At 51.4% G+C, this 20,050-nt stretch overlaps 1 protein-coding gene across 3 annotated transcripts in view; it reads right to left on the minus strand.

The window, feature by feature from the left end:
- Positions 1-20,050, minus strand: part of LOC144126218 (uncharacterized) — a 182,838-nt gene that overhangs the window by 102,737 nt on the left and 60,051 nt on the right. For all 3 annotated transcript variants that reach the window (XM_077660260.1, XM_077660261.1, XM_077660262.1), the window contains one exon: positions 3,064-3,247. In XM_077660260.1, coding sequence (XP_077516386.1) covers positions 3,064-3,247 — 184 coding nt within the window. The remainder of the gene's footprint in view (positions 1-3,063; positions 3,248-20,050) is intronic.

Below are 20,050 nucleotides of genomic sequence, written 5' to 3' on the forward strand. Positions count from 1 at the left end.
GGTCAATGCGCATATATGCGGAGTTGGTGATTCTCTACTTTGCATGCATAGATCCCTGACAGTCCTCATACCGGTGCAGTGGTGCAGCGGTTAAGCGATGCGCCACTGCCCAGCTGCGATGGCAGATGCTACGTATACGCCTCCGGTGGGGCTTGGGAGACGTAAGTTGCTCTTCCCGAGTTACCTCTCACGACCAATCATTAATTTAAATGTTGCCACTTGCCACAGTGGACAGTTTACTCACAATCCGGTTGACAGGTTGCGATGGTATCAAAAGGTCACGTGACCTGCTACAATACGTGACTGAAAAGGTGACTCAAGCTTCCGCCATGCAAATACGAACAAACGGAGACGAAAGTGGCGCACTGGATCCATTCCTGTAGTTATGCGTGTCCATTCAGTGTACTATGAAAACATTATTCAGTCGATCGAGCCAAACGCCGGCTCAAAAGCAAGCACTAGCCTTTGGGCCACCGCGGTGACTGAGTGGTTATGGCGCTCGGCTGCTGGCCCGAAAGACGCGGGTTCGATCCCGGCCGCGGCGGTCGAATTTCGATGGAGGCGAAAATCTGGAGGCCCGTGTACTGTGCGATGTCAGTGCACGTTAAAGAACCCCAGGTGGTCGAAATTTCCGGAGCCCTTCACTACGGCGTCCCACATAGGCTGAGTCGCTTTGGGACGTTAAACCCTCATAAACCAAACCAAACCAAACCAAACTCGCCTTTGCGCGCACTTTTTCATATTTTGCACACCGCCTAGGAAAAGCAGAGAAAAAGGCAGCACAAAGAAAGTCACGCTGTCCAGACGCTACTTGAAGAGAAGTAAACAAATCTTAGGCGCCGCCCGTGGTGTCGGGTAACAACGCAGCCCAGACGGCGGAGACGTCAATCAAACATTTCACGTGGCGCAGTCGGCGCAGACATGGTGTACGCTCACCGCGCCGATGCGTCCCTGTTAGCTTAACGAGATGGAAAACGCAGCTGAGCCGGTCCTTGCAGGAAAACCGGCGGAAACGCAGAAAGAATAACCAACTTTTTTTCCGCCGCATCGTTAACGATGTGGGAATTCCCACAAACCGATAAAGGATATAACAAGCTCACCCACTCAGCGTCCCCGAATTTTCGTTTTACTTCTTTTTGCAACAAGTGAATGCCCCGGGTTATCTTCTATTTCCGCATTTCTCTTTGATCGCGTGTGTCAGCTAGCGGGACAAGCACGAGGACATCTGTCCAAGGCTCTGCGAATCCCCAGCCGCCCGCGTTTCTCGCTGTACAGCCGGACAAAGAAGAAAACCATACGGAGAAATTGTACTCCCAGCAAAAACAAGAAAAAAAAACGAGCGAGTAATGGTGGTGAATTAGTGAGGCTTGTGAATCTGAAGCGCAATGACACACGAAGCAAAGAAATATTGGCAGCGGCTTAACTTGGCTAACCCTGGAATTCAGCGAAAAGCAGGGACGCTTGCTAAGCGTCTGATGCTCGTCCATGACAGCTCCGCTACACGCTCGCGACAGCCGTTCTATGTATACCCACACGACCACGTGGCTATGACGTGGTATCACATGGTCTTACGACACTTTCATCGGATGTCATCGAGTGGCTTCACATCATCCAATCGGATGTTCTTGAGGTCAAAGGTCAACCCAAACGTCACCCAATGTATAAGGTCAAAGATCAACTAAAGGTCATGGGTCAGGGTCAGGTGTCAAGGGTTCGACATCATCACTGTACCGCATATGGCCATACACCACTAACGCTGTTGGGCTGAAGGTCGTTCAAGGTCATTCTCCGGCCTACGCGACGACTGCTTTACCTGGCGTAGTGAAGCTTTTCGCTTCAAAATAACAGAAAAGAACTACTTTTAACTAAATGATTAATGCGCCCTTCCGTCATTAGGGCACTGCAATTTTTTCGCCTTCTAGTTACGGTCGAAGCTCGTTCAAGAAACAGAAACCAAGCCAGATATCAAGAAACTTGTTGCGTGCAACAATCTAAAGAGTGACTGAACGTTGCAACGCCGCACCGGTCAAAGAAAGGGAGAGGCTTTAGATATCAGAACGTGAAAGTTAGCGGTTCCTTCATCTCATTTTTTTCAACTGTTTATCCTGTATTCTCGAGCACATAAATCACAGGAGGCAAGGAGTAACTGGTTTTCCTAAGAAAAAACATTTAGTTCCCTTCTTAGTTGGGCATTTCAAGGGCCCACCGGCTATAGGGGCCGATCAGAGTTACCAGGTAGTCCTTTTGTTTCGCCTGCAGAGAAACGGCCATCGACAGGTCGCGAAAAACTGCGCAATAAATTTGCTCAAGTGAGTTTTGCGACGATTATCTGCGCAGGATTACGTCAGAGGGACAAAATATCTCCCGACGGCCGGAATCGCGAGCCATGTTAAGAAACCGCGTGCGAATACGACATGGCCGCACCCTCATTTGCAGCTGCGGCGCTTCGATTCCCAAGACAGAAGAGAAGGCACATTTAGGCTAGAGCATTACTGCAGTTGTAGTTGCTGCGGTTATATGCGGTACACAATATTCTCATTAGTTACACAAAGCACAGAGGGAATGAACGGCGGCGATGAATTATGTGAATGGACAAAAGAAAGTGTCGATGCTCCAATCTCTGGTCCTGATAAAATGCGCTTATTTCGCTGGAGCTGACGGCTAAACAAAGTGAACTCATCTGTGACAGCCGCGCTCAATTACTGCAGAGTCGTTGAATTATTACCAAATGTAAATAAATATAATACATATTTTTTAGTGAACGCGAAACGGATGCGCGCAATAGCTGACTCCGTGTCGATTCATGTTTTATCTGGCCAAGAGTCGTGCAGCTGTGATTGGCTGACCGTTCGCTCCCATAAAGACCCGTGCTGTAAAGGTTTTTAAAGGCTGCCGAAGCAGGCAGATGCCGGTGTGCATGACTCAGTCATTTACAATACTACACTCACGTTGATTTTCCTAAACGTTCTTGGAAAACTTCACTCAGAGCAGACATCAGTTTAAATACCTATTTATTGTGGTCTACGGCGCTGTCATCACTGAAAGAACAAAGCGCACGCTCACCCTTCGCGGCCGCCGAGGGCCGGCTCTGCGTCTCGTAGGGCGTCGAGTAGAAGTCGTCGTCCAGCGTCCCGGCGACGCCGGCAGCGGCGGTGGCGAGCGCGGCCGCCCGGCGCCGGGCACCCATCTCCTTGCGAAACTGCTCCTTCAGGTCGGCCGGGTCGCAGTAGTCCGGCACCAGCACCAACTGCGCAGTCACAAATGGAACGACGCTGATGAGAAGGCGCCCCGCCCTTTTAAAAATGGTCTATAGACAGTCTATAGACTTCTTACAGACTCTATTGCCTTCCTATAGATATTTCTTTTTGTCTATAGACAAAAGCTTACTAAAAGTGTATGACCATAAATCTATAGATTGTCTATAGACTGTTCTCGAAGATTTGTCCATAGACCGTGCATAGATTTTATAGACAGGAGTCTGTGGACAGTCTATAGACTGTCTAACATTTTTTTTTTTTGTAAGAACGGATAGGCGTATGCCAATGTCAAGCATGCTTGAAGCTGCTGCATTATAAACAAACACTGCGGGCAAAATTTTTGAAGGTCACCTAGGTGGGCATGGGCGAATACACGGCAGTTAGATCGGCCGACTACTGTGCGTCAGGCCGCGGGCCAATTTTAAATTCCTGGTGGTGTTGTGTCCTCGAAAACACGGCATATACAACGAACGGGATTGGCTTGGACACGTGATGAACAATTCGAGTTCTAGCGTTTAGGAAAAGTTTTACATGAAAAAACACAAATAAAAAATATTATGACAGAGAAAGACAAACACGAGTTACTCACACAAAACTAAAACTAAAAAAATCTTCACAACAAATTTGAACACCGAAGAAAAAGCGCAGAAATTAAAAAAAACACCGCATGAACTTTCATGGTTTTCATCTTTTTCTCTCGCCTCATTTATTTGTACAGGGTAGGTTTACCTGCTCTGAAAAAGATGCAGTAATAAAACGAGTTCGTTTCATGCCCACTGGCCCCGCTGGCCTCGAGTTTTATATTCAAGGAGCAACCGAAGGCAGTGCCCATTAGACATAATGTTAGTAAGTAAGCAAGTATTCAACAAATTAAAACGCCATCGTAAATCCTTGTGGGTAGAGACAAAAAACAAAACTTATCCCTCGGGTTTGTGATTTATGAGACGTCAACAAATTGGATAAATGATACCATGAAGTAATAAAAAAATTGTTGTATTTGAAATGTGGACACATAATACTGCTTCACAGCATGACTAATTTTCGCTGGCAATAAAAAAAAATAAAAGTCTTTTCCATGACTTTCCAGCCTATGCCAATCAAGAGCTATAGATTCGCGAACGCTTCACTGTGCCACCCGCTACAGAAAACGAAAACAAAGAAGAAAATAACGGGTGAATGCGCATTCTCGCGCATGAATGCAGCACGCGGAGACGGCCTTAAGCAACGCGTATAACAACACGACACAAAAAGCGGCTCTGCCAAAACAATTTCCGCGCGAACGCGTCGCAATGGTCTCCGCTGCCGCGGCGACGGCCGTCAAACGGGGGGCGTTCGACGGACCGCCCGGAAAGCCACGGGCGCAGTACAGCGCGCGGCGCGGCTCGACAGGCACGGACAGCACACATACAAACGCGACACCACTTTAATTAACGACACGCGGAAGAAATCGGTGCGCCACGCTTTCAACGGAGACCCCCCTTAGTCAGCCGCGAAGAACTCGCGCCTTTTTTTGTGCGACATCGCGTCGATGAGAAGAAAGAACACAGGCCCCTGGACCACGGCGGAGCGCGAGGGGCGTGCCATACTTTTTCCTACACAGACAGACGAGCAGGCAGGCATGCAGAAAGGATGCAGGCCCGTCAGGCGCACACTCGGAGAGACATCGCCGATGTCGCTTTCCCTGTGCGTCGACCGAGCAAAAAGGCACGGCGAGCCACAGCGCCGCTCGGAATCTTCCATCATCCTAGCGTCGCTCGTCGCCGCCGCTGTGGGAGGAGGAGGATGGCTGCCTGCATTACTCACCCTGATTGCACGCGGTTCCCGCGCCGCAGCCTCCGTCAGTCAATCCAACCCCCCCCCCCCCCTCTTAACCTCCTTTCCTGCCTGTCCGCCTCTGCGGTCGCTTGACACATACACGCGGTCCAGTGGCCCATACGCTCTGGATGTGTCCCCCCCCCCCCCCCTCTTCCCTGCTTTCCCCGTCCGTTTTTATTGATACGGAAGTGCTCGACACTCATGCAGACCGCCATGAAGCCCCGTCGGGCCCTGGCTGCTCCCACGGGCGCCTCGTGACAGGTTCGTCCGGGCGGACGTCCAGGGGATCGCCCAAAACGGCGGAGGACGGGACAGTGGGGCGGCAGGAAGACAGGGGCGATTCACTGACAGCGCTTCGAGCGTACATCGGGAGAGAGGCTCGACGCTCTTTCGACACAGAGAAGCTCATTAGCGCCTGAGCCGGATCCTGCGAAAGCTGTCTTTGTAGGCTCTAACAACGCGCGCCCAGCGCGAGTAAACACGGGTATTTTGTTTTGCTTCGCTTTCGCTTTAAATCGGCGGCGGAGAGATGATATGATTCCAGGTGATCCCGATTCAAGCTGTCGTGTTCACAGCGGTTGTTCGTATCCACGCTTATACTACAACCCCGCCTCCATGGTGAAGCTCAAAGGTAAAGATCACGATTGAACTAGAATATCCGGCAGACACATGTGCAGTGAATCGGTAAAATAACTCCGAATATCGTAAGGGTTGAAGAGGAGCCGTGCCAACAGGTGTCAGGAGCACCGGTTTCTCTTAGCAAACGCTCCCGAACTCTGACGAAGTTGTAGTCACAAGGCGGGTACAAGGCACACGCATTGCGCAGCTTAATCCGAAGAGACTACACACTAAGGCCTGGATCGCAACTCTTTCAAACAAACGATAAAAAAAAAATCCTCTTTACACGTCTTGTCGTCTGCTCATGCACATCCAAACACACGCAATGGCAATGCTCTAAAATATCGACCGTCGTCTAGGCAGAGCCCGCTGACAGGTCGTATAAGCCGCTCACTCGATGCTCGAGCAGTACAGCACGTCAGTAGCAGCCGCGGTATCAAACGCGCACGACGGGGCAAATTAATCAGCGTAATAAAAGGGCCTCACTTTCATCCGCCGAGACTACACTCTCTCCCCAGGTCTCTCCTATTGTTGGCCCGGTCGGATAGCAAAGCGTTCGAGCGGGCGCTGTTCGGCAGCTCCCTCTGAGCCGCTCGGCGATACCATTTCTGTCAGAGCGCAGCTGGGTCTCCGACGCGCCGAGTGATGCGTCGCGTTCGCGCTCCCTGCCCAAAAAGCGGCCTCAGAGTGGCTCGTCCATTGTGCGGCAATGGCAGAGCGGCACGCGCTCCCTCTTCTCTGCTTCTTCCCTTTGTCTATTCCTTTCTCTCTGTTTTCTTCATCCGTGTCTGGTACACGCGCATTGCATTCGTCGCTCCGGCACCATTGTTATTGCCGGTACCGCGCGCTCCCCGTTGTTGCCGCTACGCGAAGCGCCGAATCAGCAGTGACAAATGGATCGAGCCCGATGCTCTCTTTCTCCTCCGTTTTTTCGCTGTTCGCCTCGCACGGACGGCGGATCGCGTGTGTACTGCGGGAGCAGCGAGCGAGCAGCGCGGCGCCCGATCGCTCATCCGCCTCGTGGTCCCCGTACCTCGGCGCGCGCGCCAGCGCCTTATCTCTGTCCGCCTCTCTCTGTCACCACCGGTAACGCTTTCTTTCGTAGTTTCGTAGCAGTTGGAGACAACGGTCATTTTCTTTCCCCGACGTTTCCGCAGTCCTCTCGCTATCGCTCTTCCACTGTCTCCGGCCGGGCATACACATCCCCTCAGCTGACCGCTTCGAGGTGGTTCCTCCCCGGCCGATGTCCCTAGTCGTAGGCTCTCTGTCTATCGAAAAAGCACGCTTCGCTCTGACGCCAACGGCGAGTGAGTTGATAAGTTTCTTTCCTATCGATTAAGGAAGCGATAGACGAATGTCGCCTTCCAAAACCACTGGGACCGTTTTTATTGCAGCAAATTATTCGGCTACCACTATACCGCATCGTACGAACTTCTGTTCAAGTTTCGCTTAAACACGCTCGGAACTTATCACAGAATGGCCAGGAGGAGGAGGAAAAAAAACTTTATTAAAGTGAAGGGGAGTTGGGCGAGTTCATCGGTGGGGCCCTCATTCCAGGGCTCCACTGGCTTGAGCTGCCCTGCGGACCTGTTGTATGAGGGCCGGTTGGTCCTCCAGGTTATCGCTGGTCAGCAGCGCCTCCCACCGCTCAAAAGACGTGTTTTCCGTCTGTAGAGTGTTTGGTTTGGCCCCGCATCCCCACGAAATGTGGAAGAGTGTAGAGCGGGCCTGGCACCAGGGACAGGTGTCGGAGTATAATGTTGGGTGTATGATGGAGTATAATGTTGGGTGTACGAGATGCAGTCTATGGAAATGTGTTCGTCTCTATCTGCCGCCAAGAGACGGCATCTGGATTGTCTAATTTCCTGTGAAGTGGAGGGAAGTGTCGCCTTTGAGGACGTATGAAACTCGAGGCGTTAGTTATACCCAGAAGGTAGAGGTGCAAAAGCGGGCACGGTTTACCGCCACGCTCGGTTGATGATGACTCCAGCTAGAGCATGTGCCCCCTCATTTCCTTCCAGTCCCTCGTGGCCTGGGGTCCAGGTGATTTGGTGGTGCTTGGTGAGAGGTGTAGTAATGGAACACATAGTCAAGGGCGAAAACACAGGAGCGAGGCCACAGGAGTTGGTCGTGTGATGAGGAAGAGTGACGATGTCGGAAGAATTAGGTGTGTTAGAGTTGGGCATTGAAGAGATGGCGCGGGGACGACCAAAGGCGGAGCTGGTGAAGATACACAATTGGAACAAGTTCTCAGCGGATTACACTCAGGGCACGTGGAGGTGGTATACACTACAGCTACCGCATACAAACCATTCGGATAAGCTGAAGTAAGATGAGAAAGGACACGCTTGGAACTTCACCTGAAACCACAAACTATTAGGCCTTGAACTATAAAAAGAACAATAGTTAGGACGTCTACACCCCACTTAATCTGAATTCTTCAAGCGCGAAAAATTCGTCACGTCCCTCAAAGAAATGCTTACGAAGGAATATTCCAGAAGGAAATGTTCAGTAGGAATATTCCAAGAAACTTCGCAAGCAAGACACCGCCACACTCCGGTAAACGCTAAAGCGTGCGCAAGACATTCCGGAAAACCTCAGTTCTGTCGAAGAGGACACTTCGCATTTTTGACCAACGGCTCCTGTGTTTCATCTCGCTGCGAAGAGGAGACGGAAAATCCGGAGCAAAGCACAACAGCAGCAAGCGCGACACCGCGGAGCACTTTCGCGAGCAGTTTCCGGTTTACGGCCCATAAAGCTTCCGAAGGGCAAAACCTCCGCAAACGACAGCAAATTCCGTGACCACCGTTCCAGGGAAGAGTCGCACAAGGCAAACACCGCCCACGCATGGTCGGGCGGCTCGAACGCGCCCAAGCGACACAGCAGAAGCCCTAAAAATCGCGCCTCTCCGCGAGCTGACGCGAATGAAGGATGGCGGACATAAGAGCGTCGTCCCATGGCGCCCCACAAAGAAAGAAAGAGCGTGAGAGAGTGAGTGAAAGGGACGCAGGGTGAAGAGCAGAAGGACATGTACTCGGGCCATTTCAGGGTGGCCTTCTTCGCACGGTTCCGAGCGGGATGCATCTTTGTAAGAAGCTTTTTTGTCTCGACGAATGTGACGCTTTCCCAAAGCGCGGCTCCTTCAAAACAGTGGGGGCGCCAGGAGCCCAGAGCACGCCGTGCAGAACGCTGATGGTCCCTTCGAGACTCGCCGCCGTACCTTCGACTTTCTATTTTCTGCTCTTTTTAGATTTTTTTTTTCAGCGACGCACGCGCGCGCACGCACTTCGAAAGACGCAGCGCGAGAGTGCTCACGACGTCGCCGGAGGAATGCGTTGCGTCAACTGAGTAATGGACGCGATTCGGGAACGAGAAGAACGGGGCTGTCACAAAGATGCGCGGCGCACGTTCCGACAATGAGCGGAGGTTTGCGTCCTATTCATACCGAGTTAAGAATTCGTGTTTTGCCCCGCCGCGGTGGCTCAGTGGTTAGGGCGCTCGACTACTGATCCGGTGTTCCCGGTTTCGAACCCGACCGCGGCAGCTGCGTTTTTATGGAGGAAAAACGCTAAGGCGCCCGTATGCTGTGCGATGTCAGTGCACGTTAAAGATCCCCAGGTGGTCGAAATTATTCCGGAGCCCTCCACTACGGCACCTCTCTCTTCCTTTCTTCTTTCACTCCCTTCCTTATCCTTTCCCTTACGGCGCGGTTCAGGTGTCCAACGATAAATGAGACAGATACTGCGCCATTTCCTTTCCACAAAAACCAATTATTATTATTATTAGGTGTAGTTGTTGCTGACATTAACAAGCGCGTATTTTTGGAGGCACAATGGATTCGAGGAGAGGAAAACAAAAACAAGAAAAAACACAAGAAAGAGATGTTGCTTACGCACCTAAACATCCTCTCGTGCACTGGTTTACGAGCGACAGTTATTGTAGGAGTGGAATATACGCGGACTTCTAAGCTCCCAAGGGCTCCTCAAAATACTGAAAGAAAGCAGACAGCAGCGAATCGCAGCCAACATAAGCGTCAAGCAAGCAACGAAGCTAAGAGCACAAACGCACAAGCCCCCTTCCCCCCTCCCCTTTTCCAGCGAACTATTTAATTCCTTGACAGAGCCGTTCGGCCCAGATTCGTTTACGGTTCTGTGCTTCACAATTTCTCCTCGGCATCTACCAAACCCAGCTTACGGTTTCAGAGCAAACCACTGCGCCGGAGGGGCACGTCCATTCACTAAAGAATAAAAAGAAGAGAAAAAAAGAACATCCAGCTTGAAAGCAGCTGAACTTGCGTCGTGCTCGAACGCGTCGCTATTTATCAAAGCTTGCTCTCCGAACTCATTGTGCCTTGCTTCACGGCTTATGCGCCTCCACTGTTGCTCCCTTCTTCCTTTTTTTATCTCTCTCTCACCCACGCACATACAGGGGTCAGCATAAAACATCAATTTCTTTCTTTCTTTCTCCTTACATCACTTTTTAGTTTCCTGTTGCTGCTGCCCAGGGTTAAGGCAACCTCTCGGCGGAGACCGCATTTGATGTTTACTTTTTTGCACCAGAGAGCCCCGGGTCCATTTCCAAGCTGGAAAAACAAAGGCGCGCGGAGAAATATGGCAGCCAGTTGCACCTGCGCCACTCGAGAGCCCCGCCGTTTCTTCCGTTTAACCGATCAGGCGGCTCGATTTTTCACAGCGGAACACGAGAGGCCCCGCTGCTTCCGACACGGTCGGACCAGCGAGTTCCAACGGCGATCGCCTCGGAATAGACGCATTCTGATATACGCGTTTTGCAATGCATGCACACACATACGCAAAACCCCGCCAGTATTTCGCTTCAAGTCAGGTTCGGCCAACCACAGTAACTAGCCATAACTTCCCGACGTTGCGATACGTCACGCCGGGGGAACCGAAACCAAGTGGGAGGAACAACTGAAGGGAATTTATTCCCGTTGAAAAATAATAGCTCCCGGTACAAGCGATCCCTTTAAGAACCGAGCAAAAAAGCATGTGCCCTTGCACTCTGCGCAATTGAGTGCCACAACTTTTGCGCACAACTTACTTCAGAGTACGGAGAAGTGAAAGAAATCACGGACCATACGCATCGCAGTTAGTTTTTTCTTCTTTTTTATGGGAGCAAAAGCCGCTGGAACGGAATGTCGACTGTGCACGCTTCACGCCAATGCTTATATTACTCTCTATTTCACGCTCTGCAGTTCGATGGCTTAGAGGAGGTTTTTATCCCCTACAGTTACCACTCTAAACACGAATACTATGCCTATGTATGACTTAAAGAGAGAATAAGTTCTACTCTTTCGCACCCTCTCTTATTAAAGGAAGTGCGCTATAGATGACAGCTTAATCCCTTTTTACTGCTTTCTGTTTAGAGTAAAGAACATCGTGAAGAAAGACAGCTCTAGAAACGTACGTAAGGGTTCCGAGGGAAACGTTAAAATTTTAATAAAGCGTAAATGAATAATGAATATTCAAATAATGATGTGCGGTACTGTACGAAAATTTTAGTCATTACCTATACACGTGAGTCTTCGGTATCCTTAAAAATAACACACAAAAAGAAAGAACGTCATAATTATTAAATAAGTACGCGTCGACAGCGAAGTTCCGATAAAGGTAACTGCGGAGCTCGCAGGGTAACTACGGGTGTGGTGATTACGTAACTAAAGAAGCGTAGCGGAATGTCAGCTTGACAGCTCATTCGTGGCACATCCGTCAGAGTGTGCAGCGCACATCGGCTTCTTGAAAAAGCGCAATACAAAATGCAAGCGCGAAAAATAGCCGCACGGCCACAGCACGAAACCGCTCATCTTTCTTTCAAACCGCCCCAGCTTTCATCCTAAGTAACGCAATCGAAGCTCCTTAAGCCTTGCTTCCCCCGTCTTTTTCCATCCTTCTCGTTTCTAGTTCATTATTCACTGTGCGGCTTACCGCCGGCACGCTCATTCGCAGAATCCTCCTCCCGTAACGCTGTTGCTCAGCGCTGCCAACGAATTACGGCCAGGAAGCAACCTATTAAAACAAAAAGACCATTACTCTCCATTACGAGGAACACGGCGGTTCAACCAGCGCCACCCCTTTTTTACCGCACATGTCTCTGTCTAAAACGCAAAAAAAACGAAAGGTAAGACATTTCTCTTTTGTGAACGAAGTGAATTAGCCAGATAAAAGTGCTCCAAAACATTAATTCGTAACCAGCGTGAACAAGAAGCTAAAAAAAAATGGCGAATTTTCTCTCTCAATTTCTGTCACTACGATGCACAGGCTCTGGAAAGGAACGCAAGCATTAGTGAGGTAGTTGCTTCGGCTCGCCGTGGCATGTTTGTCGCATTCCAGATGCTGCGAAAGCTGTGCACGAAATTCAGTAGGCTCGTTCCCTCACTCTGTAGGCAACTCCGGAGGAACAATATAGGGACCCTGGAGGCGCAAGCTCCGGCGATCGTTGCGTAATCTATAAAACAACGCGATGACAAACTTACGCTACCTCAAGAGACCGCTTCGGGATTCTTCAAGTAGCACGAAGTTACTAGAGTTTAGATTCCTTACCCACCCCCATGCTTGATTGCGCTAATGTCATCTGGGGCCCATTCGCAGGTGCTAACCTTCACAAAGTGGAAAGGGTGCCGAGTAAGGCCGTTAGGTTTATCTGGCATTTGTTGCCGAGCTCATTTCTATAAAGTAGGATAAGGCGAATTTTTGACAGACATAGAATTTGTTATTTTAAGCTTCGCGTACAAAATAACCGAAGGCCAATGAAATTTCGACAGCTCACAGTGCATCACCTTAATGTCCGGCTGTCTACAAGAAGCTGCCACACTCTCATTCTGCTCACACCTTTCATGCCAGAAACAATGCGTTCAGATACTCTTTCTTTCCACGCACAGTAGTGGACTGGAAGAAATTAGACAACGATACAATTCAACAAAACGATATTGCTACGCTCATAGTTTTATTCCGGCGTGAACCGTTTCAAATTGCAGTTCAGATGACGAAATTGACCCTTTTTAACCTGTACTATCGATGTCAGTATTTGTATATTGTTTGCTAGTATATTTTGCATAAATTGTGTATTGCAGCTTTTATATCACTGGGCTTGTAAATTTGAGTATTTTTTGGTACGAATTCTTTCCTGCAGGACTGTCTAAATTGTCTCGCTTTCGTGTTACTTTTTCTTTTTTGTTTCTTTCCATCTTGCCGCTGTTTTGCTTTGCCACCCTACAACAAACCCCCTATTTGAGGTGAGCAGTATTCCAAATAAAATAAAAATAGAAAAGCAGCAAGTTTGTGGTGGTGGTGGTGAAGAAGTTCTTCAATGTTCAAAAAGAGAGTTTGAGAGCCAGAAGACCCGGCTACATGGTCGGTATCCTTAGGGCGGGATACCGCACAACGAGGCCCCGTCCCGTGCCCGCTTTGCCAGAGCCCTTTGGGACTCGAGTGTGGAGCAGTTGAGGAGGGCAGTCTACCATGCCTCTCGAATAGGGGTAGGGGAAGGTGAGGATTCTGAATACATGCCCACACCATGTGAAAGATATCGCAGATCTCTCCACAGTGCGGCCAACGCCCATTTATGTTGGGATCAAAGTGTTTCACCACGGCAGGAGAGGGAAGAGTTCCTGTCTGCAGGCGCCGGGTAGAGGCGGCGGCTGCCGCAGTAATGGACTAAAATTTCTCGGAACCGAGCTTCTGAGCCAGGAGAGCTAGGACAAGTTCGTGACACCGGAGGAGATCCTTCGTGCGCAAACTATCTGCGTTTGTCGCTGGTGGCTCCAAGAAGCGAACTCACACGAAGAATATGAGCCACAAGCAGAGAATGTGGCTAACAAAGAGCGATGATCCACGGCCAGTGAGTCCGCTTGACTCCACGTAAATATTTTGCAAACTAAAATGCGTAAGAAATAACGCTTAATTATTACACAGCAAAGCACGCAGCCTAACACTTGCTGCATTTTCTTGCAGCCGGAAACATGTTCAAACCGCCCGTATCGATTGCTACATTTTGGACACGAAGAACGCTGAGACAATGTCGGCGGGTCGTTGAATTCAATGACGTCATTATGACGTCGAGGTTCCTCGTGCGTCTCATAAGCGCCTTCAACTACATCGCTTACCCGCGTGAATGACAAGTTCAAAGACAGAAAATGGATACGCCTACTTGCAGAGAGAATTCAAAAGCTCCATAAACGGTGAGAGAGAGACACAACTTTATTTTCCGCAGGTGTCGCGAATAAGGGCAGGTGCGTCCTGTGTGGCCCTCAGGTGGGGGCGACGTCCTGGGCCCACGAAATCAGTGCAGTCTGAGTGGTCTTGTCTGGCTGGGTGAGGAGTTGGCCCCATATTTCCGCAGAGGGAACGGTGAGACAAGCTTAGCATTGCCCTATATCATTCTTTTGCCAAACAACCTGTGCAGTCTTGACCGCAATTATTATTTTAGCAGGAAACTACAGATAATTAACGATTTTAGAATGACTCTTCGAAAAGGAAATTTACGCCTCTGGATTTCAGCACATAACTGAACGCGCCATAAAAACGGGAACGAAACGACGTGCTATACGGTCCCCCGGCAACGGCCCACCTGGGTGCAGTCAACGGTGCCGAGAAGTCATCTATAATCGCAGGCGGAAGTGAAGCACAAGACAAGCACAGCAGCGCTTAATTGATATGCGCGAACGCACAACCTGCATTAATCGCAACCGCTTAATTTCTCGTTTCCATTCCACACGTAGTCATCCCTTCGCTGGGCACTCTTTTATTTTCTTTATTTTTTTTCTTTAAGCATGGAAGAGAAAAAAGGAAGTGATCACCAGACGCTAATGTTTGCAACGCCATCATTACGGCTGCGCATTCACGGTACGCGAAGCCATTATTACAGAGCGCAGCAGTCTACACGCTCGCTGCAAGCCACGGCTCCCCGGGGGAAACTTATTCAGCGTTTCTCCTCTCGTGCTTGTTCGCGTTCTCTGGAAAGTACCAGGAGCCCCCGAATATTCATATTTATTACTTCCTGACGCATCGCGGTTCCAGAGTGCCTGCAGCAGCCGCACCATGTCGATCCGAAACCGCATGTCGCGTATCGCTGACACCGAAGCCTTCAACCATCGGGGCGTGCACGGCAATGGCGGTCGCCCCGCTAGATGGCGCTGATTGTGGCTGGCCAAGGCGCTGCGTGCGCAGTACCGGAGAGCAGCACAGAGTGCAGGCTTCCAGCCTACCAGTACAAGGCAGAAAAGTGCGGCAACATTGACCATCGACTTTTCTAGTACAGGCGAACGCATTCTTGGATCCCTACAATTGAGGTTTTAATCCATTTAAACGCCTTTAAAGAGCTCTAGCAGCATACATTTTGCTGCACGCTAATCGTCGATAGACCTCACGTAGGGGCACCTCTGGGTCCTAAACAGCAAGTTCGATTCCGCACGAAGCGTACAAAAATGACGCGCCTTCGAACTATGGTCGAGCATCATGGAAGAAAGGAAAACTTGGAAGAGGCCCTCGCTATCTGAGCTGCACGACAAAAAGTGTGCCGGAAGTCACGTGTTTTTGGAAGGATTATTGAGAGTCTTTGGTTGATGGCGCAGCGAATAGCAACGTTGGGTGCGGCGGCGTCGTCTGCGTCATTGTCTGCTGCGCATGCGGAAGCGCGCTGAGAAAGTGGCCACCTAGAGCAAAGGGGAAGCCTTCACGACCAGCCTCAAAAAATGTGACGTAACGGCCTCTCCTAAATTCCTTTCCCTCCTGCATGCGGAGCATTTTTGAGGAATGCTCTATCTCATTCCCTGCCATCCTTAACGCTTAAAAGCGAGCGGGGACAACGGCCCGCATATAAGTGCGGCATCTCACGCACGCCACCAATTTCCCTTGCATGGGTGCAAAGTATGGGAGACGGACGAAAGCTCGACGCTTCTGATTTCGTCAGAAACGAAAAAGTTGAGCCTAACGATCGGAAAAGCAGAATACGCGGGGAAAGAAAACAAGGATTCACACCCGGAGGCCGCTCACGGCCGCCCCTTACCGCCCGTGTACCGAAGCACTTGCTTCAAGCTTGCCCCGAGCGACCTGTCAACGCGACACAGTTTCGGCAGCGCTACGCCCCCCTCCCCTACAAACGACATCCGGCCGCCACCAACTCGATTCCCTGGAACGCCAAACAACATTGGCCGGCACAGGCCTCACCTTAATCTATTCAAATCCTTCGATTTCAGCAACGAAACGGGCTTCGCCTTTCACATGCCACGCGCCGCTGTTTTTACACAAGAATCGCATGTTCGCGGCGCGCTTTCGACGACGGCATTCGCCCCCACAGCTTTTAACCCAACAGCGAGCCAAACAGCGGTGCGACAAGAGCGCGACTCGCATAGCGCACGCATAGAACACATAAAGGGGGGAGGGCGTCAGAAAGCAGCATTTCCCCCAGGCACGCGCGAAACATGTACTATTCGCCGGCGGGCTGTAGTGCGGCGAAACCAACACCGACCGCGCGTGCCTCTCTCTCGGGAGCGCGTGTGCACCCAATCCGCACGCTCCCCGTCTTCAGCGCCGCTTTCCGTCCCCGCGCAGTACACAATGGAAGAAGCGTGCGTAAGCAGCGCGCGTTATCCATTCACGGGCGGGAAAAGCAGGCCCACGAGAGCCGATTGAAAACACGAGGTGGCAGATGCAAAACAAAAGGTTGAGGAAACGGATGCATCAGGAACGGTATAGAAAACGTGGCGACGGGAGCATTAGAGAAAAAAAGGGAGAAAACAAATAACATGAAGAAAAGAAACAAATAAGCTAAGTGCAAACACGAGAAGAGTCCCCGCCGCCTCTCTTCGCTATGTGGGCGTGACTAAAAAGCAAAGAAAGGAAAAAAAAACACGGTTGCTACGTGGGTGTAGAGTGTTCGAAACGTCGCTCCTATATCACCCCCGGGCTAGATTCCCTCGTAGGCTTCAATCCCGCCGTCGACACCGTGGCAAGCTTTCTTCGGGGTCCTAATCTCCATTCTTATGGATGAGCATCTAAGTCACCATGTTCAAGACTTTAGCTCGTTTCTTTTTCTTTTTTTTCCCTTCGGTAGCGACTACCGGAGAATGTCGTATGCAGATCCACGAACCAAACGCGCCCCGCACTCCCGTTGCACGCGAAGTTGCTCGCCTTCCCCTGTCCGCCCGACAGCTGCTATGCGGATGCATCCTTCTCAGCAGCAGCTTGTCGTGCAAGTAGTTTATATGGAAAGAAGGCATCGGGCTCTCGGCAGACTCGGCTGTCACCCCGCATTGTGTGACAATGCGACTTCCTCCGCATCTATTTGGGGAAAACCCGGGTCACTCTGGCCGTACATTTCCTCTTTCTTTTTCATCCACGTAACTTTTGAGTGCCGCTTTGAAGGCAAGCGTTCGTCTTCTAGACTCTTCCCACTCGTCCGCTTCGAAGAGGGAGCGAGGGGGGGAGGGGGGCTAAGTCGGCGGTATACCGCTCGTACCCCAGCGCATTCTCTAGAACTGCGCAAGTCGAAGGAGGAAGGCGCCTGCTCCCGAAGAGATAGTGCTGCCCTCTGGACAATCCGAACGGGCTGGCTTCCAAGTGCGTCCGCACGCGTCCCTACATCATCTTCGTTCCCATGCCAGCGTGCATACGTCGCGACCAGTGCGCCTCACATACTGCGAGCGGACACGCGTAGGACGCCTCCTTACACACGAGAAGGCAACGGAGAGGAACAGAATAACGGCCCATCCGTGCGTGCAACAAAAGGACCGGCTTCCCCCGGTTGTTTGCGTAAGCAGGCACGCGCGCGCACGCATGGCTTATGTAATCGCGCCTGGCACAGGAGCCCGGGGTTCGAGGCCACGGATTGAGCGAGGTCGGGCCTCCTCTTCTCCAACTGTGAGTCCTGAGACTGTCTTCTCGTTCACTTTCTTTTTCTCGTTCGAGAACCGGTCGTCGTCCTTATCCCCTCCCCACAGTTCCTTTTTCTCCCTCTTTTGCTTCTTCGGCTACCCTCGCGGATGAGCCCCGGGCTACGCCGAGCAGCATCCCACCGCTCGATACGGATGAAGGGAAGCAGTCCGCTCCGCACATCCGCCCCGAGCTGCCGCTTCCTCGCGGCGATGCAGGCGGGCGTAAGCAGCAGCGCCGGACGTCGACGAAGCGAAGTGCACACAGAAGCACGCACAGACAGGCAACAGCAGCGGCGAGTAGGCAGGAACAAAGCACAAGGAGGAGCTGCGTGCGCGCAGAACGAAAACAAAAAAGAAGGAAGAAACGCGCTCGTATAATCAAAGAGAAAGAACAGCAACGGATAAGTACACAGTTGGCCAGGTTCGTTCCCGGAGAAGAGGCGGCTCCGTCGCAAGTGGATAACCGGAGTCGAGGCTGCTCAGTGTCCCGGATCCTGGCTCGTTCGCTCCTTCGTCGCTAAGGCGACCTGCGCTTGCACCGTTCCGCAGCGTGAGCCTAAAGCGCCGGGGTTCGTATCAAAAATTGTGATAAAGTCAGGTCTCGAAAAAGAGTCTCTTAGGCGATCCTCGGTGGATCGTTTGAATGCGTTAGCAACCAAACGTTCGTAATATCCGGGATTGACATACTACAGTTTGTTATAACCGAGGCCCAGACACGAAAGTTCGTTACATCTGAGATTGCATACTTGGGCGCGTTATAACACCGAGGTAACACACGAAAGTTCGTTATGTACGATGTGCCAGACTTAGGTTCGATATATACGAGCTAAAGTATGCTAAGTTCGTATAGGAAGTATACTAAGTTCGTTCGTAGACCGGCGGGCACGTTGTCACCTGCCCGCCGTGGCAGGTGGGCCCTGCCATTGGCTACTGACAGACGGCGCTCGCCATTCCCGCGCTTGCAGTGACCCCATAACGCATTACTAGGAGAAAAAGTGCACTTCGGCTGACAAGCAGGTTGTAAGTGACAGTGCGGACATAGTCAATGAGGAATTTCAATCTCATAGGGAAATCTGAGGGAACGTTGTGCGAGCGCAAATATGTTTCGGGAGCTAGCATGACGACGACGGTTCCAGAGCAGGCAAGAAAGCTTGCCCGTAACTATCGCAATGAAAGAAGGCAGAACCGCGGATTACTGCCTGTCACTGTCGCCACTGCAGAGGTTCGTTGAAGGCACGGTTTGTGGGTACGTAGCAAACGTGGCTCCGGTAAGCAGCGAAAACCTCCCGCTTTGGCGGACGCTTGACATTAGAAGCGCCAGCCAATCATAAAACAACTAATACTCCTCTGCAGCTTCAGGTGCGCTCTGCAGCTTCGGGAGGTGCGAAACGCAACAAACAATAAAATATCCACCCGTGGAGACAGCATTGAACATTGGGGCCATGCCTACAGAGGCCACTTTAAACCTACACACCGTAATTACCTGCACATGCTGTCCACGGCGCGAATACAGCGCCATCTCTTCGCTTCATCTTTGAGTTTCGTACACAGGGCACACTCATGAGTCGACAAAGCTCCCTCGACGACTGCGCTGAGATCACGCGGAAAGAGAAGTGTCTACCTCCTCAGAGAGTGCCACCTTTTCACTCAGAGTAGCAATTAGTTAGCCAGACTGCGCTCGCTAATTTAACGACGCACCCATACCCAAGCACTCATCAAGGCGAAGCAACGCCAAGTTACACCTTTATCGTGAACAGACGTTATGCGTACACCTCCTGAAAACTAAATTCAACACACAAGAAAGCTTCAAGCCAGGCTGCGCCAAGGCCTCCTCGGCGAGCTCAAAAACAAGGCACCCGCTAGCGGCGATGGAAGAGACGGCGACGGTCGTGGTACGTGTCTCACCACGTTCTGCAGCGGCGACGCTACACACCGAAGGGGCTGTTCCGGCGCCGAGCAGGGAGGGGGGCCAGCAGCCGCGCACTTCTTGGCGGCGCCGCACGAGCCAGACGGGTCCCGTTATCGGACCGCCGTGTATATCCTCTCCTCTAATTGACGGCCTTTCGACGGGGCCGACCCCTAATGGGATGGGCGTTTAAGGGCAGCGCGCAGGTTCGCAGCCGCCTCGGCTAATTGTTACCCGAAATTGCCTCCGCGCGGACGGACCGCTGTATAGTGTCGCGCGCCACTGCCCGAGCCATGTGAGGGAAGGAGAAAAAGGTGTGTGGGTTCAAAGTGCGCGCACTTTATCCTGGCACCATCTGCTCCGATGGGTGCTTTGTTCTTTACCTCGCCGTTCACCTTCGCCTCTGGGAGGAAGTTTGGAAACCACGCATAGTTTGCGTGATGGCTGCGCTGGTGGCGCGTGGGCGCCGCGGTGACGGCGGGGAGTAGTTCGCCGGCTGGGCCGATTCGGGACACATCGGCGCCGGCTCACGCAACTACGCATTAAACTGAGAAACTACAGGACGAA

Source organism: Amblyomma americanum, chromosome 3 (genome assembly GCF_052857255.1).
Source record: "Amblyomma americanum isolate KBUSLIRL-KWMA chromosome 3, ASM5285725v1, whole genome shotgun sequence".
In the NCBI taxonomy this organism is placed as follows: domain Eukaryota; kingdom Metazoa; phylum Arthropoda; class Arachnida; order Ixodida; family Ixodidae; genus Amblyomma; species Amblyomma americanum.